Source organism: Puccinia triticina, chromosome 12A, assembly GCF_026914185.1.
Source record: "Puccinia triticina chromosome 12A, complete sequence".
NCBI lineage: Eukaryota > Fungi > Basidiomycota > Pucciniomycetes > Pucciniales > Pucciniaceae > Puccinia > Puccinia triticina.
The window spans coordinates 5,535,701-5,559,712 of NC_070569.1; the positions used below are offsets into that span (position 1 = coordinate 5,535,701).

The following is a 24,012-nucleotide window of genomic DNA, read 5'->3' on the forward strand; positions in this document are numbered from 1 at the left end:
GCAAAAAAAAGGGGGGTGATCCCTCACTGGTAGGGGCTGAAAGGTTTTTTAGGCGTGCAGCTGCGACTAAACGGGTTGATTGGCGGCTGGATGGCGGCCGAGGACAGAGAAGAGTGTGCAAAATTCAGTTGGTGGGACCAAAAAATGGGGGAGGGAAATGACTCACCGGTAGCGGTAGCGGTAGCGGGAAAATGAAAATCCGGTGTGTGGCTGCTGGGTTGCTGGCTGGGGGGCTGGCTTGTGGGTGCAATTGGTCGGGCGGGGAGGGGAGGGCGAGTCGGGGGGCATTTTTTGTGGGGGGGGGGGGGGGGCGGTGAGTGGGAGGGAGGATGGAGGAAGAAGGGGGAAGGAGGTGGAAGGTTGGGGGTATTGCAGGTCCGGTCGGCGACGGTTTTTGGTGGAATATTGGCGAAGGAAACTGCAAGCTTTCCTGCCTTTGCTGTAGCTCCCAAGGGGTGAGTTGGCAGATTTGATGTGTGTTTGGCACCCGCGGTGGCGTTGCTAAGGGCCCGTTCGGCCGCGCGGCAGAATCTCAATCTGAACTCGCAGTCCCCCGCAAAAGTGAGATTCTGACGAGATTCCGAATCTTGTCAAATGAGATTTTTGTGAGATTTCAAAAAACCGTTTGGCTGCCAAAATATCTGGGAAAAATCTCTGATTGGTGATCTCGTCAGCCACCAAAGAGAGATTGCACTGAGATACAGCTATTTTACTGAATCTCAAGACCTGAAACAGAATCTCAACTCTCTTGACACTCACAAGGGACTTCAAAAACACCCACCACAATATGTACTACACCCTACAACCCCTCTCACCTCGATGGCCAACGGCTTGGTCCGGATGATCCTCAGTCAACACACCTCCCAGCCTAACTCGATTCACTACAAGCAGGCCCTTGAAAAGCACTTTGGAACGGGCAACTATGTATCATGTCACCACCTCCTCTTGATGGCTGATTGAACCGGCCATCAAGAGGAGGATACACCCTCTCAATGGCCGGTTGGACTGGTCATCGAGAGGAATACACCTCTCAATAGCCAATTGAACCGGCCATTGAGAGGAGTGCACACCCTCTCAATGGCCGGTTGAACTGGTCATCGAGAGGAATACACATCCTCTCAATGGCCAATCAAACCAGCCATCGAGAGGAATACATATCCTCTCGACGGCCAGAATTCAATCAGCCATTGAGAGGGTGTGCACTCCTCTTGATGGCTGGTTCAATCGGCTATCGAGAGGTTGTGTCCTCCTCTCGATGGCCGGTTCAATCAGCCATCAAGAGGATGTGTATTTGTCTTGATGACCTGTTTGGCCGGCCATTGAGAGGGGGCTGTTGTACATGCATATCTAGTTGTGCAGCCAAACACCCTTGATCAGTAGAATCTGGATCTCAGTGTCACAGATCCAGATTCCGGGAATGTTTGGCTGCCTGGCTGTCATTGGGCGAGATCAGAATCTGCCCATGGGCACATTCTGATCTCGCGAGATTGAGATTTTGGCCCCCGCGCGGCCGAACGGGCCCTAATATATCTGGTTTATGTAGCAACCCGGTTTAGCACCCGTGGTGGAGATGCTTGTATTGAAGGAAGAGTGGTATGACCAAGCATCTTGCCAGGGATGTCACAATCACTTGAAAGATGCTGGCTTTTATACACCCAGGCCAATTCATTTGTCAGGGATGGCATACCGTTTCTGTGCTAGCTTAACTAAGCCTCTCGAACGGAGGGTCCGGGGGACCCTGCCCGGAGGGCTCTCCGCAGGAGAGGCTTACACCTAATGTCTGAAGTCTGGCAGGGAAAGGAAGGATTCTCAACCCCAAAACCACTAAATAATTATTTAAAAATCAATATGTACAAAGAAAACTGAATAGACAGTTTCATTGGCAGTGCTGATGCGCACCCTCACCCAAATTTTTGAGCAAAAAGCTCCAAAACTGATTGAAGGAATCCGTTTTGAAGGTCAAAGGAACCCTGAAGGATATTACATTGCTCTGAAGATCCATTTTTGGATTTTCTGATAATATGCACAATTGAGTTTCCTATATGCAACAAAATGCAACACTACATGTGTAGGATCTGCGGGTTTGCGGATCCAGGATCCACCAGGCATGATGGTTGCGCATCCTTAGTTTACATTTCTGTAAAAATGATAGGTCAATTACTTTATAGAAACAGTTATTAATAAAGAACTCAATAACATTAATACACTTGAAACAATTAGAACAATTGTTAGACCAGTTAATGATAATAATAAAGTAATAAAGTAATGAAATAAATACCTAAATACGATGAATCAAAGGAAAGAAAATCTTAACACAATGACAACAACAACAATGTATAACAGAAGGAGATTCACGACGAAACAGCCTGATGGAAAAAGAAGTAATGAAGTCAATATCATGATGAACAAAGTAATCGATAAATGTATTTGACTACCTGCCCAGAAGCTGATTCTGGCTCCTCCTAAATGTTAGCGATCGAGTGTTTGATTTGATTGATTGATTGTCAAAGAAGAATTGCTTCGAGTAAGGATAGATCGATGATTGAGTGATGATTGATTGAAGAGCAATGTGATGAGTAAGAAGAAAGGGGGAGAAGATTTTTTGTCGGCGAGAAGAAGAAAGTTGCTGCTGAGAAACTGTCCGAACCGATTGACAGAGTATCGGGCATATGCGTCTACCACAGTGCATGCATAACGATATGCATACACTAACTTCATGTGCGGGTTTTAAAGTTGACACTCCTCCTAAACACACACATTGACTAAATGTAATTGTTTAAAGACCGATAACAGTTTTATCTTCCCGAGAGGTTTTGTCAATACGTCGGCAATCATATCCGTCGTAGAAACTTGTTCGATTTGAAGCACTTTCATGATGATCAATTGACGGACATATTGAAAGCGGATTTCAATATGTTTAGTGTTTGGATTCAGTTGGGCTTCTTTGCTGATTATTACCGCCCCGGAGTTGTCGTTGAAAATCAAAGGCGGATCAATTGAGATGTTGAGGGACGTGATAAGATTTGACATCCATCGCAGCTGTTTAGCACATTTGTTTATCAATATGAACTCAGCCTCGGTAGTGGATTGAGCTACCACCGGTTGCTTTTTCGTTGTCCAGGAAATGGGGTTACCGAAAAATGTAATCACATAACCAGAAATGGATTTTTTAGTGACCATGGATGTACCGTAGTCCGCATCAGCCCAGCCACACAAGGCATCGATTTGCTGACATTTACGAAAATGTATGCCAACATCGGTCGTACCTCAAAGATATTGGAGAACGTGTTTGATCATGGACCAGTGACACAAGGAAGGGGATGACGAAAACTGAGCTAAAACGTTGATCGTGAAAGCAAGATCCGGTCGAGTGTGGAGCGCAAGATAGTTCAACATGCCAATCGCTTTCTGCATTGTTTTCACGTCAAAAGGCGGAGAATCTGAGGCCACAACTCGATGAAAGTTTAACGGTGATGGCGCTTTGACAGTTGTGCAGTCAGTCATGCCAAACTCATCCAGAATTTTGTTCGCAAAGTCTGATTGATGAATGATAAGAGAGCCGTCTTTTTGCCAGTCAAAGGTATAGCCAAGATGTTGCTTCGGATGCTCGTTAATCTTCAACGCGTAAGATTTCTTCAATTTGTCCAGAAACGCCAGAATATCCTTACAATTTTGCCCGACAACTAGCCCATCGTCCACGTGCATATGAAAAAAGATCAATTTATCCTCATTATGAAATAAAGCATCATCCAACAAAGATGGTTCAAAATTAAGAGACTTTAAGGTTGAAACCAGATGCGCCTTCCACATACGCGGCGCTTGCTTTGTTCCGTAGAGTGACTTGTTGAGTTTCCACACCCAACCCTTCTTGTTGGGATCCGGATCTTCAAAACCGAGCACTTGAGAGACGTAGATAGATGCATCGATATTGCCGTATAAAAACGCCGTTTCAACATCAAACTGAAAAACTGCCATGTCGAAGTTCACCACTAAAGAAAGGATCATCTTGAGGGACTCATTTCGCGCCACCAATGAGTAAGTTTCAAAGTAATGAAGCATGTGTTCTTGATGATTACCGAACACCACCCAACGAGCTTTGTGACGTATAATTTCTTTGAACTCGTTAAGTTTTCTTGTCAATAACCACATACCTCCAATTGTTTTGTCGTCCGATGGAGGTGGCACAAGAGTTCAAGTGTTTTTTGACTGTAGCGAGTTAAATTCAGACGTCAAAGCTCCCTCCCACTGCGGCAAAGCTGATTTGTTGTTCATAGCATTGCTTATTGATACCGACTCGGTCAGATTCAGTTCAGGAAACTCCGAAATAGAAACGAAATTTGTGTGAGGCAAATTTTTATTCAATCGTCGCGCGCCTTGAATGATGTTTGACGGATCAACATTGGAGGTAATATCTTTTGGGGCTAATTGATTTCGCGATCCCCACTCATAGGTAAAGTGTTTCGTTGACTGTCGATTAGTAGACGAAGAGGACGGATCAGTTTGACGAGTCGGCAATTGCAGCGCAGGGGAGGCAGGAATCGGAGGAAGAACAGGAGGCAACAACGAATTTGTAGAAGGAGCAGGTGGAGTGGAAGGAGGCGGAGTATGTGTCGCATGAGTAGAGGTGGGTTCAGTGATATGTCGACTGTGGCGAGACTTTGTAGACATATCAATATCTACTTGTTCCCCTTCATTTTCCAAATCTGCAGATGAAGTGGGCAAAGCACTAGATAGCTTAATCATTGCAGATTTGGAGTTGTATGGGAAGGAAAGAATTGATGGAGTAAAGTCTTGACTGATAATCGTCCGACGAGATATAGGATCAAGGAAACGCATAGCGTCTGATCGGGGCTCATAGCCAAGGAAAAGCAGAGGTTTAGATGGTGGAAGGACTTTGGAAGGGGACTTGGTATGCACGTATACTTTGAGACCAAATGGCATAAGGGTATGGATTTGTCTTACTTGTTTGATGACCGCATGTTCTTTGACAAGAACCGAATTTGGTGATTTCCAACTGAGTGCCGAAGTTGGCAGCATGTTGATTAGAACCGAAGCAAATTTAGCCGCTTCATCCCAGTAGTTGAGGGGAACCAAGCACTGAGCCAACATGCATCGCATCTTCATTAGCAGTGTTTGGTTGAAATGTTCCGCCAAACCATTTGTCTGAGGTGAGTTAGCTGGACCCTGTTCCAAAGATATTCCGCGCTGAGATAGGAAGGATTTAAACACAGTTGAGCCAAACTCTCCGCCACGGTCAGTATGAAGAATGGATGGAGTTACGTCTAAATGATTTTTGATTTTGTTTAGATAAGACATTATTTTTGTCTCGGATTCCGATTTCTTCTGCATTAGATAGATTCGATTAAAACGCGAGAAATCATCGATTAAAACCAAGACGTATCGAAACGAGCCCTGAGAATTTGGCGAAACCTGTAAAACGTCCATATGAATCATTCTGAATGGAGCGGAGGCGGACGGAAGGGGATTGCTGTGTGAAGAACGCTTGAGTTTAGCCATCCTACACACCTTGCAATTAACCAAAGATCCGGTTTTATTGGTAGGAGTTATCTTGATTAGTTTGAAGAATTTTTTTCAAGTAATTGTTGGAAGGATGTCTGAGAATTACATGCCAATCTTTAAGAGCATTGCTCTCATTTATCGACAGGAGTGATTGCGATGTGACAACACTGGAACCTGACGATACATAGAGATCACCAATTCGCGGAAACTTTTTGATTATCGTTTGGCCCATGTACACCAAGAACAGTTTGTTCTTGTGGACACAATGAAAACCATGGTCTTCAAGTTGAGAGACCGAGATTAAATTGCACTTGCCCAATGGTGCTAAATATACTGGAAATATATTGTATTTTCCGAAACGCATGGAGCCTATATGAGTAACGTCAATTGAACCAGAATAAGTGCGCATCTTCTTGGAGACAGGTTGTAAGTTGGACAAAAGACAAGAGTTGGAAACCGTTGATTTGGAAGCTTAGTCAAAGACTCAATAAGCTGATCAATCTCTTGATCACTCATCTTTATTTTTGAGTTAGCAGAAGTCGAAGCGATTCGATTTTTCGTTGGAACAACATTTCTGAATTTCTTTTTGACAGATTTGAATTTGTCCTTATTTGGTCAAACAAATGGCTTTGAAGATACCGCATTCAATGATTCAGATTGTTCAGTACAACTATGTTCGGCGCCCATATGAATGGCGAGTTTTTCAAAAGTAAAAGGATCAACATCGAAGAGATTTTGAATAAGAGAGGTTAATGAGTCGTTGAATTGAAAACTTTTGAGAACAAAAATTCCAGCCATAGTAGTATCGATCTGAGTTTTCGGATGTGATACTTGAGCTGATTTTAACGAAGTGTAAATGGTTTGAAATTTACTGATGTGATCCGTGATCGATGTGCCGGGAACATAGTTGAGATGAATGAGTGCATAAAGTTTGTCACCAAGCTTTATCAAAGATCCTTCACCGCATGCAGCCGCCAAGTCCTTCATCGCATCCGAAAAATTATTGACGGCTTGAACCACAGGGTATAAATCGGCAGAAACACATAATTCGAGAAGTGTATATGTGTTCGAAGTCTTTTTGCGGAACTTCTTTTCCTTCTTGTGTTGTTCACACCACACAGCATCAAAAACCTCTTCATCTCCTCGTCCAGTAACAAGATGAGTGAATGACTTCTTCCATTCCGGCCAATTATCGCGGCGAAGTTTAGTAATTCGGATCTTGTTGCCTCAGTGATCATTATCACTTGACAAAGAATCATCGATATGAGGGATTACCGGAAGATCTGCCATCTTGTTCGAGTTGTATCTAAAAGTGTTTTCTTGTTTTGAGTTCTTATAACTGTCAAGTAATGACTCTCGCTACCATGTAAAAATGATAGGTCAATTACTTTATAGAAACATTTATTAATAAAGAACTCAATAACAGTAATACACTTGAAACAATTAGAACAATTGTTAGACCAGTTAATGATAATAATAAAGTAATAAAGTAATGAAATAAATACCTAAATACAATGAATCAAAGGAAAGAAAATCTTAACACAATGACAACGACAACAATGTATAACAGAAGGAGATTCACGACGAAACAGCCTGATGGAAAAAGAAGTAATGAAGTCAATATCATGATGAACAAAGTAATCAATAAATGTATTTGACTACCTGCCCAGAAGCTGATTCTGGCTCCTCCTAAATGTTAGCAATTGACAAGCGATGAGATCGAGTGTTTGATTTGATCGTGTTGAGTTGTCTGTTAGTCTGCTACCATGATGTATCACCACAGTATGGAGGGCTGTCGGATTGACCCATGAGCAGTACCAACCAACCACCCAGCTGGCAGCCACAAGCGTCTGTAGCCTAGTCGGTAAAGGCAGCACTCTAGTATGTGTCTCAGCATAGCTGAGGTCGTGAGTTCGACTCTCACCAGACACATCTTCATTTTACAGTCTCTACAGATCAATTGATTGTCGAAGAAGAATTGCTTCGAGTAAGGATAGATCGATGATTGAGTGATGATTGATTGAAGAGCGATGTGATGAGTAAGAAGAAAGGGGGAGAAGATTTTTTGTCGGCGAGAAGAAGAAAGTTGCTGCTGAGAAACTGTCCGAACCAATCGACAGAGTATCGGGCATATGCGTCTACCACAGTGCATGCATAACGATATGCATACACTAACTTCATGTGCGGGTTTTAAAGTTGACAATTTCTTCATGTTTTTTTTTTTATTTTTAAACCATTAGTACAGTGCAAATGGTTTGGATTGAGGAGATGAGACCTGTGCCAAATGAAAGCTGAGGTCCAGAAGTATCTTTTGGCTCTGGGGCAGGTCCACAGGACCTGAGGGGGAGGCTGGCTGAGGCTTAATATTTTCCCTCCAGCCATTTGTGATTTCTTTCCCGGCCAAAATTTTGACATTACGCGCAAGTCCCTCCCTGCGGGAGGGGCCGCTTCGCGGCCAGCCACAGCAAGCCTCCCACCAGGGGGGACTTGTGTTAAGTTAGGTTTCTGCGTAAGTTGGCAAAAGTTGATCTCATATAGACCAGAAGCAAAAAAAACTACAATACTTGGTTATTGGATGGTTGAAAACTTACGTGTAAACTCAGCTTCTTGAAACAAAAACGTTGATACATCAAGTGAATGCGGACAGATAAAATTACAAATTCCAAGTGTGATTGTGCACTTCAGACTAGAACAAACAACTGCGATGAATCGATGTGAGCCATGTATCAAAATAACGGCAACTGGATCGGAAGTAATTGTCTGCAGATCGAACTGTTAAGTTAAGATAAACCAAGATCCTTAGATAACCTGGCATAGAGACAAGTGCACAACGTGACAAATCAAACATTTCAGTCGAGGAGAAATTTGAGGGAATATGTTTTTGTCTAATCAGCTTTCAAGAAAGAATACTTGTCGGTCAAAGTGTAAGAAAATAAAAGAAAGAAGAAAAAAAACTCAACAAAGCGCGGCAGATGGGATGATAAAAATCCGCATTCTCCTTGAAGGTCTGCCTGGCTAATTCCGGCTTGACCTTGAATAGAGCTCTATATACTGGTCTAATTAGTTCGAGTATAATAAAAAAAGGATCAGCTTTGAAGATCAATATATTTTTGGGTTAGAGGCAGAAGCATCAGATATCGGACTTACCTAGCAAACTTCATCCTGCCTTTGTTGGAGACCCAAGTCGCTGCATCCCCGCAGTAACAGCCAGACTTTAAACTGACCAAATACCAGCGCAAGCGGATTTCTTGATTGTTAGTCTTGTTAAATCTGTAGTTTTTATTCATGCTTTCGATCGTCGACTTCTCGAGACAATCCACTCCTTCATCCAACTTTTCAAGAAAGACAACTTTGGTATCGTCACAATATTTATTGGGAAAATGCACATGTTGATATCATGATGAATTTTCATAAAAGGGAACACCGCTCAATTAATGTGTTGAATAACAAAGTATCAAGTGGAATTTGTGATTGACATGGAACCTGGCATACCAATTTGGTTTGACGAAAAATCTTTGATATCTTCTGGACTAAACTTGATTGAGGCATCGTTTTGTGCCTGATTCCATCTCTTTGCAAGAGCGTAAGCCTATGAGGTCCAAAGGAAAGAAAATTAAAGTGTCGCATTCTTGGTCAAGGGATTGTTGGTGGACTCTACAAATTCACTAAGCATGGTTAGCATACTCACGTCATCAGCGAGAGAGGTATCATATTTGGGTTGGACCGGTAGTTCGAGACCATGTCCGTGTAACCAAGCCTACATCGTTTTTTCACAGTTCACATTACTTGAAGGAGAGTCAGAAATACAATGAATGAAATCACGTACTTCCCAATCCACTGCTCCCAATTTGCTTATCACTTCGGGTTGGCTGTCAAAGTAGCTGAACAGATGATCCTTCCACATGGTGGTGTCGAGAGACTTCCCCTTGAAAGTTTTGACATAATCACTCGCGTAAGGCAAAAAGACCCCTAATCCGCCCACTACACCCTCAAGGTACAACAGAAAGTTGGAACCCTCTAACCATCAGGAAAGTTGTTAGTTCCTGGAAATCGTAAATCGAAAAAAATCCTGTCGGCATAGAGAGATGAGAAAGGGGCATTCACTATCGTATGGAACCGAGCTAAATGCGAGGTCAGGATCCTCTCCAAATCCGTACTGAATTTCTAGTTGTTGGAATTTAGGTTGGTCCTAGATCGGGAATAAATCCGTGATGATAAACCCCAATCAGCAAGTTCATCTTGGTTAACGTGTTACTACATAACTACCTTGAACTCCTGGAGGGCATCGGCCAAAGCCTTTCGGCCAATGATGTAACTGAAATAACGCTCAGCGTCACTGTGGATCTCGCGCAGAATAAGACGCTCAAGATATGTGGTCCATCCTTCGTTGAGCCAGAATGAACCCCAATTCGCACATCCGACCTATGTAGTTAGTTTTCAGGCAAACCAGATTAATCAACCAACACAGCAATGGAAATAGGTCCTTTTCTCTTTTTTGAATGATGATTGGTAGAAGTGAGGGCCTTACGTTGTTACCAAACCACTACGAAAGTAAATGATCACAAAGTCAGACGTTGTCGTACATGATGCAAGTAAAATGGTCGAGACTGTTTGTACTGACGGAATGTGAAATCTCATGAGCAACAACATCTACCAAGCTCTTGTCGCCAGTCAAAAGACTGGGCGTGAGGAAAGTCAAATTGCTCTGGATCGATCGAAATGGGCGAGTGGGAGGACAAGAAGAGAGAATGACAAAATTGCGTTAACGATACATGTGAGACTTGAAACAGGTCAGATATGAGTCCTACGTTTTCCATTCCTCCATAGGGAAACGACGGCGGGAGAACCAAGACATCGTAGGATCCCCAATCGTAATCTACCCCCACAATCTTCTCCGCCGTAGAAACAAATCGTTCAGTCGATGACGCGAATTCTTCGTATGCCATGTCAATCGTAGCTGGGTCGGCCCACACACCAGTTCGCTATATTATTTGATCAACTTGCTCAGTACCTAGCCCATTATAAGGCCCGAGAGATAGACTGACATGCCCCATTTCACGATAAACGAGTTCACCAGCAGCAATGGCGATGAGATAGCTCGGGATTTTCACAGGCTGCTCGAATTTCCAATCCTTGACCGAATCTTTTTCGATGCTTGAATCAAGACTTGAAGTTGGAGTAGATTTTCTACCCGAAAATAATAAGGGCAGATAGGAGTGAGCCTGTGTGTACATATTGAGAGGCAGAATCAGTATTTTTAGCTCTAAGGTCTCGCATTTTATTTATGTATACGCCTTCTTTTGAATAAGTATGGCAGTTGGGAGAAAGCTTACAACGGCTGTATAAGTTAGTTTGACACTTGGAGTATCTTGAACTGGAAGAAGAGATCGGGCATGGATAGCCTGACATTGAGAGTAAAGGAAGGGGTGATTGCCGGAGGCAGTCTGTCTGTGGATGAAGATTTGATCAGTTTTCTGAATCAGCTTCTTGCAGTTGCGGGATACTTTGGGGTGGTCCAGATGTGAGGGAGGCTCTTACGAGGGCTCTAGCCATCCCAGAGCGGTACAATTGGTGGTAGTTGCGTATTCTATCTTCAGGGTGACTTGTTGTCCACTCGTCAAAGGTTGAGGAAGTGTAATGGTTAAAGCTGAACCAAGTACTGGATGGCGTTCACCCAAATGGATCTACATGAAAATGTGAATATTCTTTACTGTCATTCCTACTTTTCAACTGTGTGGATGCGTGCATCTCAATTGAAGCAAGAAACACGTGTAGGAAGAACTCACCTTTAAAGATTCTGAGTGGGTGACTTTTGGATCAAATATAGTGACTTGCTTGATCGAAAGAAACGAAGTATCTAAGATGACTTCTGAGACCCCATCCTCATGCGCTTGAAGAGTATGTGAGACGGATCCAGAGATGGTCTTGAGGTCCCAATGAATATCCCAGTCTAGGTGCCTGGATACGAGCAGATGTGGATTATCATTTCAAAAAATCAGCTCAGCACTCTGCCTGGCTTTTCAGTAAACCAAGTCACATACGCGTGAAGAATCGAGATCGAGCGGTAGTTCGACTGGCTGGCCGGATCCTGGGGAGGGGCGTAAGATTTGGCCATCGTGGACGAAGGAATGATTGGTGGTGTGTTGGATTACACAAATCAATTGAGAGCTTCGAGGAGAGACCCGACGAAATGTTTGTAGTATGACCCCAAATAGGAGATCAAGGAGGTTAACAGGCCTGTGCTGGAGGTCAAATCGATCAGGGGCAAGCCACAAGTGATGCATGTCACATCATGAAAGTTGAAAACGTTGGACATGCCTGACAGATCCTGACCAGTGACATAAACATACCTACACCTTGTATCCAACTGGATACACGAAGCATCCGTAATGACCATGAAATACATTATTCCAGTTGTTTTCGACAAAAATCGGAGCTCAAAATAGCCCCACGGAAAAAGCCGAGACTTCTCTGCGGATTTTAAACAAAAGGCTAAGGGGGAGAATGCAAACCCAACATCATGACTTTCCTTTTCCCTCTGCTCTTTTTGTGTAGTGTCTTCTGCCCGTATCTCTAGTCTGATCATCTTACGTTGTCTCTCATATTTCATGTATCTCAAATCTATTTTTTCTATTCTCATCCTCTTGTGCTCCTCATCCTCTGTTTCTGACTTTGCGAAGTCCGTAGTTTGGCTCCATTCGTAGCAGTTCCATTAAAGGTCAAAATTTCACAATGAGACTCAATTTAGAGAGAAGCCAAGCGATCTTCGAATGATTTGATGACAAGACCACTAAATTTCTTCCAAATCAGCTCGTCAGTCAGTAAGTACTCATGGATCGGGTTCTTGAACTTGAAAGAGAGGTCTAATTGGACTAGAGTGAGTCCATCCGATGATGATGATGCTCCGGTTGAGGATGCAGGTTCACAGAGTTTCCAGGTGGTAGTTAGGTTCGTGAAGGTCGTTGAAGGCTTTGCAATGACCTAGAAAAATGTGTAAGCTTGGTCGTCATATCTATGTTGTGGAAAGAACCTGAGCAAATTCAATTGAGCTCACCTGTACCAAGTCGAATGGTTGGCAGACAACCCGGCTATGGTAATCAGTTTCGAATCCCTTGTAGCCGATCCGAGTGAAGACTTCAAATTCATGCTTCTTGAATGCGTTTTGCGATTCTTGACTAGCGGCCAAATTGACCTGAGTCTGATCCTGGCCGGTGGTCGGTTCGATGATTCTTGTTGAGAGACAGTAGGGTATGAATTCAGGGTACGACTTTACATCGACTATCACTGAATATATCTTCGATCGATCGTACCTGAAGACATATCAACAGCACGTAAAAATCAGACACCAGAAACATGCGGGTTAAATTAAAGGATTCCCCTCAACAAATTTTTGAAAGGAGTGAGGAGGGAGAACATACGGACGGTAAATTTTTAACTAATTGGTGAGAGCCCGCTTGGATGCTGCTCTTGGAGAAGTTTCGGCTGTTGCTGATGTTCCGTGCTTTACCGACGTTTTTGAAAGATCGCACGCAAAACATAATGGTGGCTTGTGCGGTTCCTTGGTGTGGATGCGAGGGTAGACATAAGGGTCAAACGAGAAAGTCTCCTAATTCGGGAAGGGACACACCCGCGATTAACAAGTAGGCGATCAAGGAGGTTCACAGACCTGTACTGTGGCGATCAGGGCCCAGGAGCAAGCTGTATCACGAAACTTGAAAACGTTGACTATCCTGACCACAATAGGGACATGTATCGGATACATACATGACCATTGGGAAGTAAATGAATCATCTGCGTCCCAGCATCTAGAATGACCATAAAGTAAATACATTATTACAACCACTTTCTATGCATATTTTCTGACAAAAATCGAAACTTTAACTCAACAGAGAAAGCCAATACAACGAGACTTATCTGTGGATTCTAAACAGAAGGCTATGCAAATCAACGAATAAAACAAAGATAGAAGGAGAAGGTAAAATCAGAGATGGGAAGGAGATAAATATTTTTATGCTTGTTAAAGAAAGAAGAAAGGTCATTTAATCTGGCTAGAAAGTGTTAGTCATCTTTGTTGACAGGGGCTGTGTAGCGCTGTGAGGGACCAAGCGAATCAAAGATCGTACTAGGGTCGCTCTCCACTTCTTCATCTGGATCAACTTCTTCATCCCCAATCTTACCCATCATCCTACCCCATTCTTGAAAAACGTACCAACCGATAATGTATGCGAAATAATATCAGAGTGGACGTCAGTAAAAACCCGACAAGTGACGCGCTTGAGAGGAAATGAGTCTGGATAAATCAGATGGACGTGTACCTAAGGATAGCCTGTAAACATAAGCTTCAATGTCCTGCTTATTCCCGACATTTTCACTCCACTTCAAACCATCCTCAGCAATTTGTCTTAGCTGCTGATCTCCTTCTGTTTTCGTGCTTTGAGTCGAATCCCACAGCCTCCTGATCCAATTCTTCGGTTTTGTTTGATCCACCTCTTCTTCAAGTGGCAGGAAGTACGCCAACAGATTATATAATTCTGAATATTCTCCCCCTATGGGAATATAACTAATTGATCCGAAGAAAACATGTTTAGATACTATTTTTGGATCATCGAAGGTAAGACAGTCAGCAAAAATAATATTGTGCTTACTGGACCCATGGCTCTATCCACTCTGTCAATGCATCCTTGTAGATTGAAGATTTGAAAACCCCACTTCCCATATTCATTAATGCCACAAAACGACCAGAAAAGGCCATGCCGTCTAAATCTAAGATAGCTTTATACTTGGCCATGTCTTTCAATGGAACGGTCTTCTTGAGTGGACATAGTTTCTCCGTGAGAGTACAAATTTTGGGATCTATGGAGCAGCGATCGGAAACGGATCAATTTCACCTCACAAACATAAATTAATCACGAAATGGGACTGACCCCCACACCCAGTGTAACCTGTGAATCCAATGTCAAGCCACGCTTGATTTAGCTCGGTGAGGGTACGCTTGATGTGTCGAATCATACCACTTCGAGGATCAAGTACTAGCAAACTTTTTAAGACGTCCGACACCCTTCCTGCAAGTCTTACAAATCTATGCCGTTGATACTGTAACTGATGTCCCCTGTTGTAGTCAGAAATGCAGTATTCTTTAGTAAATTGCTATCAACCCATCTCACAAAACTGGAATCACTGACGGAGGGGAATTACCGCCACCAGTCTGGAAATAGCAGAACAAGTTAAGTTGATGAATATTGCATATATTAGAAACTTTTCCCTCCTTGGAAAGTAATGAAAATATTTCACACCGTTTCGCCACGCCAGAACAAAACATTCTTTTTCTCTTCCCAAGGGATTGTTTCATTTCTCTGGAACGTATACCTTGCGTCATCACCATAGTAAAAATTTGACGGAACTATCAAGGCGGTCGTCATCAGGTCGACTGCCGTTGTAGAGACGCTTGTCAAATTCATGAAGCAAATGACTTACTTAAGATGTCTGGAGAAAAGCATCGAGCAAGTAATTAGTCACATCATCAGGAAGAGTAGACGATGGACAGAAAGAGGTACCTGAGTATCCATCAATCTTGGAAGGACTGAAAACCGGATAGAGGGCAGGTAAACTTCTCCAGTCCTTGAGTCAGATCAACGACGATTTTCCGGGGGGTTTGAACTCTTCTTAGCCTTCTTCTCACCTGCATGAGCGGCTGACGGACAAGATTACTATTAAGGCAGCTCAGACTTACACTAAAAAAAGCACCTTGGTTTTCATGTAGTTCAGAGTTTGAACAAAGTTCCTCGTGGGACAGACCAGCCTTGCCGACTTCAACAAATTTGAATTCATCAGATTCCTGGAGTAGAGTTGCTGTGGGATATCCTTTGGGCGGGCCATCACTCGCACCGGTGTCAAGGATGTCGGGGGAGGACTGAGTAAGATTGCTGGGAGACCGTCTTTTCTTGAGGCCCGTCTTCAACTTGCCCCGTTTGACATGAATGGGGTCATTGTGATGATCTACGAAGTGATCCTTGTGCTGGGCTGGTGCGTTTTCGAGAGTGAGACTCAAGAGCTTTTTGCGAGCCGAACTCTCAGGCGGACAAGATTTTGCATAGAGCTCCCAAGTATTACCGGAGTCGCCAAACGCAGGGGAGGGTAGCAGTTTCTTCATTTCGATGGGCTTGAGCTGTTGACTATAATCTTTCTTGTGCATTGACAGAGTCTCAAGTTCAAAGGATTCGATCGTATGTGGATGGTCTTGCCATGGGACAATCACCCGCGGCTCTGCTAATTCTGAGACGGCAAAGATAAGATCATTGGGAACGCCTAATTTGAACAGGATAAGATGAAAAAACAAGGTGAGTATGAGAGAAGGTGAGATAAAAGCTAGAGCTACTGACGATGGATGTGGCGCTGCATCATGGAAGCCAGACCCTCTACCCGTTCGATACCTGGCCCATAGTTTTCACGGCTGTAGTGCTTGAAGTCATCTCGATAGTTTTGGCCATAAAATTGTGCGTGTGCATCGGTTATCTGTTGGTTGGCAATTGTTACAAGAAGAAAACGGCCATTCAGGTTACGGTGGAACGTTCATTTGAGTGGATGAAGCCAATATCAAAAATGAGAGAAATATATCGCAGCATTGCTTACATTTAACAAGGAGAACGTGGGCATGGCTGCCACTTCCAAGGTTCTTCGATGAAGTTCCTCAGGACTCATGACCCTGAAAGGTTTCAAGCTGTCCATCAAGCCATCAAATTCGTCGACCAACAAGACACCATCTGCGCTGACGATTTTGAACCACTCCCGCATGCCTTCCGGAGGTTCGAGGTTGTATTTTTTACGGTACTTTGCTTTGAATTGGCCGTAGTCGACTGATTGAGATTTGAGTTTATCCTTCCATCGTTGGCGGGCGGATTCGAGTCGAGACTGGATGGGATGAGGCGGAAGGATGTAATCTGATTCGAGGGACTGCTGCGAGGGATTGATGAAGGGAAGGGTTGATCGATGGTGAGTGAGGAAGCTGTACAGTTCATGCAAGACAAACAACCAGGATGAGACGATGAAGATTCGCTTGATCGATCGTCTGGAGCGTAGTTTTCCAGGGAGGGTGAGCAACCGAGCCATGAGACGATGAGCCGGCAAGGAAGATGAGAAGAAAGAGCTGAGGAAAACAAAATGGAGTTGGTCAACACGAAGGAGAAGAGTGCAACTGCCGCTGCCAGCCTGGTCAAGCCGATCACTCAAGGCTGGTTACGTAATCTGGGCACTTTCACCACAGAACCAAAGTAGAATGGCCAGGCCCACAATCAAAATAGTTCTGACATAAGGGTGTGACTTTCAGACTGTAATCAACCTCTGCATATTTATGATGAATTTTTTTTGCTGCGTGCCAAGTTCATGTGATTTTTGGAGGGTTCCACTTTTCCCTTATTTTCTCAGTTTCAGCACATGCAAACAGCTCACCATGTTGATCAACTCAATTTGTAGTGTGTTTATGTCACAAAAAGGCCCTTTCAATTTAGATGCGTGGATGGGTGATGAAATGGAAGTGTATCTGAATTTGCTTTCAATGGAACAAGATGTGAAATACCAAGAGGTGCTTTTTTTGTAAGAGAACGAAGAATATAGCTTATTTTATGATTCAAACAGACTTTATATTTTTCTGGATGACATTTCAATTTCCGATATAGTGCAACCCCATTTTCTGCCTTATAATTGTGGTGATGTAGACCTAAAACGGAAGGGCACTGTACCACCTAGGAGGATGTGCAAATCCAGCGGGGAAAATTATTTGACTCCAGCGCCATTGTGAAACTAGCGGAAGTGTTTTTCCCAAACCACGGTCCATCCTGTACAAAGATAAATGAATTAGTTTTTCAAACCCGAAGAAAATTATGCTTATCTTCTGCGGATTTTTTTGGTCTTACCAAAGGTCCAGGCCAGGTTTTCCAAAATACATTAAGAAACCAAAAGTCCAGATAGAGCCCCAAATGCCCTTAAACCTAATCTTTGTGTGTCTTTCAATCAAGTTCTCCACTGCCATGACTATAGCGCATTCCATGAAGAAAAAGATAATTTGGGGACCTGTTTTCTCCCAACTGATACTTGCAATTGCTGGAAAGATATTGTTGAAAAAAAAATCAGGTAAATAATTTCAAACAGCCCTGCTTTGGAATCCAAGTTGGAACCCAGTTGGTCATAAATAGGTGAACATTTACCGTATTCGTGCATCAGGCCGCTTAGAAACATCGCACCCATCAAACCTGACAACTTCTGGACTTGTTTTCCAAACCCTAGCATAGCTGCGAGTTTGAATGCAGGCAATGCTCCACAATAGGTTAGATCTCGACGGAACAATGCGTGCCAGCCTCTTCCCCAAAATTCACTCATGCTCTTGCTCTCCCAAGGGTTTGAGAATAAAGGAGGATATCTTCTAGGGTTGAAAGATTCTTCTGGTGCCCAGTTGACAGGCAAGAAACGTCTTCCATAGGTGTAAAGAAGAAACTCGAAAAGATTCATGCCCGCAGCCGCAATCTCTAGTGCGGTCCACATGCATGCGCCGATACAGAATGAGGTGCCATAACCCGCAAAAAATTTGATGACAGAGGATTCCGACAAGCCAGTTATATCCTTGATAATTCCGTAAAACCCTTGGGGGTGGTGGAAGGCGCAGGTGGCGAGAGCCCAGCACAATGTTCCGTAGGCGTGTAAGACGATGACCCGGCCAAATGTTTCCCGAAGAAGGAAAGTAGTTAACGATATTGGTTTACGGAATGTGACAATTGAGGGATGAGGGGCCCATTGGCATTCGAGCCCACGAGGACTGTTTAGAAAATTCTAAGAATTAGGAGCTGTGGACTATCATACTAGTGATGAAAATCCCAGAACGTACCTGAATAGAAGCCAGAGCACGAACCGCACCAGTTCACCAGTCGATGGCCTCGTGAGATCGCTTTTCTTGGCCGGAGAGTTTCTGACGTTTGATTCGGCATCATCCTTCATGCTCGTGGTTTTCCTTTCACCGTCGGTGTCTTCTTGATTGCTAGTGCGTTTCCTTACTGATGTGATTCCGGCGGATTGAGCTTTCACCGAGTCTTCGGCGGCAACACTAGTGTCGTTTTCTCCGCGGCTCGGTTCGACTTCCCCATGCTCACATTTGGGTCCTAAAACTGCACCTTCATGCAGCCCATACTGGAACGCCAGACAGGTTGCATGGAAGGTGACCAGAGAGACCACGCTAAAGTTGATCATCATCGAATCTTCGAGCGGTAGCCATTTGCGCATGGGTACGGTCACGAAAGCCATTATCACCGCGATTGGAATAAGTGATCTCCTGACCAAAGATGAGTGCGCATTTTGTTGATAATAAGGATGCAATAGGGCTGCTTGGATAGCCAATGGGATTATAAGGCCCGCATGTCCGAGCAGCTTTGGGTGGGCAAGATATTCAAAAAAAGGCATGTTCACTCGAGTGTAAATGTAGCGGGAGAGAATTGCTGGAAGAGCAGTTTGCTATCCAGTGGTATTTATTAACTCTCAGAATTTATAACCCGTGCTCCAAACCACAGCCTCTCAAGGCTCAGGTTCGTAAAAGTGTCAAAATCAGCCGAGCCCGTCCACCCAATGACAAAACGTTCAGGTGCTTTGAGCGTTGAATTGTGGCCTTCAGGAGATTCCAACTGTTTTTTATCACCTCACGCGCTGAAAGGAGTACATGTTGGACTTCTGCTTCCACACTGCGAATCAGTGATGATAGACTTTATGTAAGGTACGTCTGAGCCGTTCTTGCCACGCAATCAGCCGGACCGACCACCGGTGGGACCGACAGTTTCTCTCAGAATGCATACACTGGCTACTAATGTACTATTTTGATCACACATTCATTTGTACGGTGATAAGCATCATCACAGCTAGCAGCGGGACTCGATCTCTTTCGGGAGCCAATCCTGCCGCTGAAGCCGTCTATGTACCACTGATATGTAACGTCCTTACTTCGGGAAGCGGGCATGCCTCCGATACTCCGTTCGCGAGTATTGAGAGGAGCTAATTGATGGACCCCGTTGCCCAGGAGTGAAAAGTTCCGATCAGGTGAATACCTGGTATGTCATTTTTCTGACGGAAACATTCACGAGGAGTCATGGCTTAAGGGTCGCCAGGAAAAAGTCGCCTGTTTACGAAAGACCGTTGGAAATGAGGGGCAGCAAGAGAGGCTGATCAGGCCACGTCGGTTTGCATTCGTAAATCGTTGTCGCGGAGTACTTGCAGGCCCTTCCCAGTTTTCTCCCCCAGTTCGGCGAGCTCCTGATCTTACCATCTTTAACCAACCGACCCAGCCCTTTGGTCCCGGTGGGTACATTACATATTTACATGTTTATCTTAAAACAAGATAACGCATACCCCGACCCTGGAATGAGTGCCAAGCCTACCCGGACTCATCTACAACCAGGTATGTAGGCTGGCAGTGCAGATTGCATGGCAATCCACTGATTTATTTGTGATCGTAGATAGACCATAGCGCACTCAAGAGCCTTCAACCTTCACCGATAGTGGCACCCATATCTCCCTCCAAGAATCCATGTAGAAAATTATCTCACTTCAGCGCCGGCGTCTTCGTGATGAGTTTAACTTTCATCTAGACATAATCCCGAATTACTCTCATCTCAGTGCCTATAGCCAATACTCCACCAACTCACCCCCCTTTTTGGATTGGGCGATCCGTTCTCCATAAATATGTCGCAACCCTTTCAACTTTCCGGAAGACCCTTCCAAACCCCTTAAATCACAATGCACCACTAGTACCTTTCAACCAGGGCAGCCCCTCTGACGAATTTACAGCTAAGCACGCTCAGTGGTGCATATCCCCCTAGTAGGAAATCATACCCTACGTTATGTCTAATTCGGGGGTCAGCTCTCTGGTTCGATTGGGCCACTGGTAGATCATTAAGCTTTTGTCATATCAGCCGTTCCGTAGAATATCACTACGCCGACGATGTGCTCAGGCAAAGCCCGTTGTAGGAACATGCGACTCGGGCCATGTCATTGTTAAAACCTCCTTTCTATTATTTGGTAGGTCGTAGAGGGTTGGATGGTGAAAGGAAAGAAAACACAATGCAGTCAAGATGATCAAATCACACCTTTCTGTATTCGTTAACTCAGGAGAAATAAGCTACAACACTATTACAGTTGTGATACATATCTGGTCTAACCATGAGGAAAATGGCCCTGTCGAACCCTCGCGAAGGGCACAAACCATCATACAAGAGAGAGGCGTTGTCCATAAGTCTCCAAGAAAACGAGCTGATCCTTGTTGAGCATTGCTTTGCTTGAAGACCAGACAACTTACAAGGCGAATAATTATGTAGCGCAGCTCGGTCGGTGTGTTGGCAATATTATCTATTTCTCTTGCCCTCTGTGCTATTTATCTCTCCTACGGCATTTTCGAGGCGGTGCGCTTATCACGAGTGAACCAAGACTAGACTTGTTGACCCTACTTCTCTGCTACCACACAAGTTTCCTTACGTACGTTATCCTCCGCCATACCTCAAGGGCCGATAATCCATTGGCATCAGCCGGCTTTAAAATCCTGCTAGCGAGTGCTAAAGTCTATATCGGCCAAATACGGCGAATAATTGATCGTGACACTACACCTCTTCCTTGGCTTGGAGCAGATAGGGCGTTGTGTCGTCGTGTAAAAGGTTCCCTTCAGCATCTCGTCTGGCTGGGAAAAAACTCTTCATCCTCTCTATCCCAACCATCCCGCCCTCAATCGCACATCCTATCTGGGCCAATAGTATTTATTGCAGCCGACAACCACCTTTGGTTTTACCCCCTTCCTCTCCAAGCCCATTCCCTCCAATTTTCCTCAGCCATACATACTTTGGACAGTCAACCGAGAAGTATTGGCGGTTTCAACTATAATTTTCATGGAATCACCATATCCTTCTGGCGCACCCAGGGATCATCGCTGTTAATTTTTTTTACTCCTAGCTTAGAGTCCAACGCGGGGAGCTGTTTTCAGTAGTTTCGCATTCTCGAAGATGCTGGACCAGTTATTCCTTCATCTCGCCCAATACGCCGACGAGATCAAGAATTCCTCAAACCCATCCATTGAATGTCTTTTGTTCAAGAGTCTTGAGAAGATTCAAATCTCTCAAACCAATGAACCCAGTCTGACGGCGGAATATCGCACCTCATCCCACATCGATTTCTCTCCTCCCATCGCCTCGAATTCCACTCAGGGAGACTATTCGTCTTCAAAATTCTCAACTGAGGGGCTCGATCCTGTGGATTGTTTACGGTATTCATCCGAATTCCACTTTCCCCAAGACTCCCCCGAATCCACCTCTTCGGTATGTTGGTCTGGTACTTGAGAGATTTGGATAGTTACGTATTTACGTACGCTGACTGGAGGCTTGCAAGCAGCCTTCCTTGTTCCCATTCGACTTTGCCCATGATGCAAACGAATGCGATTCGGTTGGCTCGCCCGCAGGGTCTTCGGTCTTTGCAAGTTCGGAGGAAACAGACCCTTTCTGCATCTCAAGTCCGGAACATTCGAGAGTGTCATCCGACAACGGGGGAGCTGAATGGGCGAGTCAGTTTAAATCGTTCAATCCGTTTGCGGATCCTTTGTTCTACCTTCCGTATCGTCCGATGGGAGACAGTATTGGGCACGCGATGCGCTTCTCTCGCATATGGGAGCTTCCTCACAGCCGAATGGTCATGAGCAACGGGCGCGAAGCCGATTGGATGCCACCGAATCACAAGTTTTTATCGGCAGAGCCTACTTCAAGAATCCCGAGCATGGATGCCGCCGGGATAATCCCGCCGACCAATGTGTTTGTTGCCAACTTTCCATCACACTGGAGCAAAAGCGACCTTTGGGACCTTTTTGAAGGAATTCCAGTGACCACTGTTAGGGTTTTTCTTTATTTCATCTTCTGGATTTTTTTCGCTGCATGGCCCCGATCACTAAGTTTATAATCACTCTAGGTTCATGTCCTACCCGAAAAGCGGGGTTCCAATGAAGAATCGATATATGGAGGTACTGGTTTTGTAAAGTAAATGACCAGTTCTTTATTATACTTATCAGTAATATATAATAACATTTTTTCTTTCAATAGTATCACCCGGGCCAGTGATGCCCACGCCCTGCTAGCCATGCTCGATAAGAAGATATGGCTGATTGATGGGAGTGCCTTGAAGTTTCGTTTGGCGAATTCATGTCCGCCGACTGAGTAAGTACACAGCTCTCATTAGCGGTATAGTACTTAATTCCAAACGGGGTCGCTGATTTTTTTTGGGGGGGGTTTCTGTAATGCAAGGCCGATGAAACCCCCCGTCCACAAGAAGAACCGGACAGTTAGGCGGCATCAGCATAAAGTAATTGGTAAGCATACTTCTTAAAGCTATAAGGAGAATTCATTTTAGTAAGTCATGGCGGCAGACTGACCGGCTGGCTGCATGCGTTTCCTTTCATGATAGACCGGTTGAGGGCAGAACAAACGGTGGGCAACAAGCAACTCGCGTGCTGTGACCGACATCAACTGGTTGTCTAGTTCGTAGATTCCGTCTGCTTCTCCACACTTGAGAGCTCCGTAAATGTGTTAATCTTGGTTTTCTTTCCGCACAACAGTCAAAACATCTCTTCAAGGAAGACTGCGCCGGCCTTATCGGTGGTCCACGGCAGCCGGCAGCGCAACACTCAATTCGTCTGCAATGCTTCTGAAAACAGCTTGGCCAAAAGCGGAGCTCCGAGACCATTTCTGGAGTTCCTAAAGTCTTATCTCAACCGGCGAAACAACTATAATTCGCAGCAGATTTTGGCATCCTCGTTCATGAAGCAAAACCCGGCGAAAGGTCTTTCGCCAGTTCCCCTGCTGCAGGTGGCTTCCAAGCCGGTGGATCACGAAAGATCCGTGGTTAACAAAACTGATACGAAGCCTATTATGTCAGCGCCCTCCGTCACTTACTTCGGTGGGGTGGACATCCCGCGGCGTATAGACTTCGTCCCTCAAACAATCGCTTACGCGCCCTCCGCCACCTATTACGCATGGGCCCCGGATGCCCATGCAAATATCCCAGTGTACATCCCAGCAAATGTACCTTCTCTCTCACTTCGTTGGATACCAACGAATTCCCCATATTCTCCAGCTCCGTTCTCTCAGCTGCCTCAAGGACGGGAACCTTCCGCCGTATTTTTTCCTCGAATGAGATGAGCTGATTTGAGAGGTTGTAAGTAAAAAGGCAAAAAAAAGAACATCAATTTTACTTCTCCATCCAACGTTCCAATACCTTTTCTCTCGATCTCTCGTCCATAGGTAGTCGTCAATTTTCCTTCAGTGCCCTGCCGAGTATTTTCAGTTCCTGGCTTCTTGAATATTTTGTCTTCAAACTCAGATACATGAAAATAAGTGCGATAAATGTGTGTATATAGACAATGATGTGTACAAATAAGACATGTCTCTGCTTCCGACTGCTTGCTATTTGTATTTTCTATCTGTTATTCCCACT

The 24,012-nt window shown here is 44.5% G+C and overlaps 5 protein-coding genes across 5 annotated transcripts; 1 reads left to right on the plus strand and 4 right to left on the minus strand.

Annotated features, from left to right (window-relative positions):
• Positions 1 to 8,300: 8,300 nt before the first annotated feature.
• Positions 8,301 to 11,635, minus strand: PtA15_12A545 (uncharacterized protein; the record flags this gene model as incomplete). The annotated part of the gene is made up of 16 exons (XM_053162165.1): positions 8,301 to 8,328; positions 8,481 to 8,576; positions 8,668 to 8,869; positions 9,013 to 9,109; positions 9,209 to 9,277; positions 9,347 to 9,537; positions 9,625 to 9,709; positions 9,787 to 9,942; positions 10,049 to 10,063; positions 10,142 to 10,225; positions 10,329 to 10,502; positions 10,566 to 10,742; positions 10,854 to 10,968; positions 11,059 to 11,204; positions 11,307 to 11,478; positions 11,562 to 11,635. 16 exons carry the CDS (start codon positions 11,633 to 11,635, stop codon positions 8,301 to 8,303), a joined length of 1,881 nt encoding a protein of 626 aa, XP_053026110.1.
• Positions 11,636 to 12,264: 629 nt separating this feature from the next.
• Positions 12,265 to 13,058, minus strand: PtA15_12A546 (uncharacterized protein; the record flags this gene model as incomplete). Its single annotated transcript, XM_053162166.1, has 3 exons — positions 12,265 to 12,501; positions 12,575 to 12,830; positions 12,943 to 13,058. 3 exons carry the CDS (start codon positions 13,056 to 13,058, stop codon positions 12,265 to 12,267), a joined length of 609 nt encoding a protein of 202 aa, XP_053026111.1.
• A 520-nt stretch (positions 13,059 to 13,578) lies between these two features.
• On the minus strand, positions 13,579 to 16,626 carry PtA15_12A547 (uncharacterized protein; the record flags this gene model as incomplete). Its single annotated transcript, XM_053162167.1, has 11 exons — positions 13,579 to 13,715; positions 13,836 to 14,080; positions 14,166 to 14,373; positions 14,445 to 14,629; positions 14,703 to 14,725; positions 14,814 to 14,920; positions 14,995 to 15,003; positions 15,075 to 15,138; positions 15,251 to 15,825; positions 15,900 to 16,032; positions 16,150 to 16,626. 11 exons carry the CDS (start codon positions 16,624 to 16,626, stop codon positions 13,579 to 13,581), a joined length of 2,163 nt encoding a protein of 720 aa, XP_053026112.1.
• Positions 16,627 to 17,316: 690 nt separating this feature from the next.
• Positions 17,317 to 18,807, minus strand: PtA15_12A548 (uncharacterized protein; the record flags this gene model as incomplete). The annotated part of the gene is made up of 3 exons (XM_053162168.1): positions 17,317 to 17,351; positions 17,721 to 18,325; positions 18,395 to 18,807. 3 exons carry the CDS (start codon positions 18,805 to 18,807, stop codon positions 17,317 to 17,319), a joined length of 1,053 nt encoding a protein of 350 aa, XP_053026113.1.
• Positions 18,808 to 21,539: 2,732 nt separating this feature from the next.
• PtA15_12A549 (uncharacterized protein) lies at positions 21,540 to 23,717 on the plus strand (the record flags this gene model as incomplete). Its single annotated transcript, XM_053162169.1, has 7 exons — positions 21,540 to 21,851; positions 21,925 to 22,413; positions 22,492 to 22,559; positions 22,623 to 22,736; positions 22,824 to 22,888; positions 22,984 to 23,056; positions 23,135 to 23,717. 7 exons carry the CDS (start codon positions 21,540 to 21,542, stop codon positions 23,715 to 23,717), a joined length of 1,704 nt encoding a protein of 567 aa, XP_053026114.1.
• Between the last annotated feature and the right edge of the window lie 295 nt (positions 23,718 to 24,012).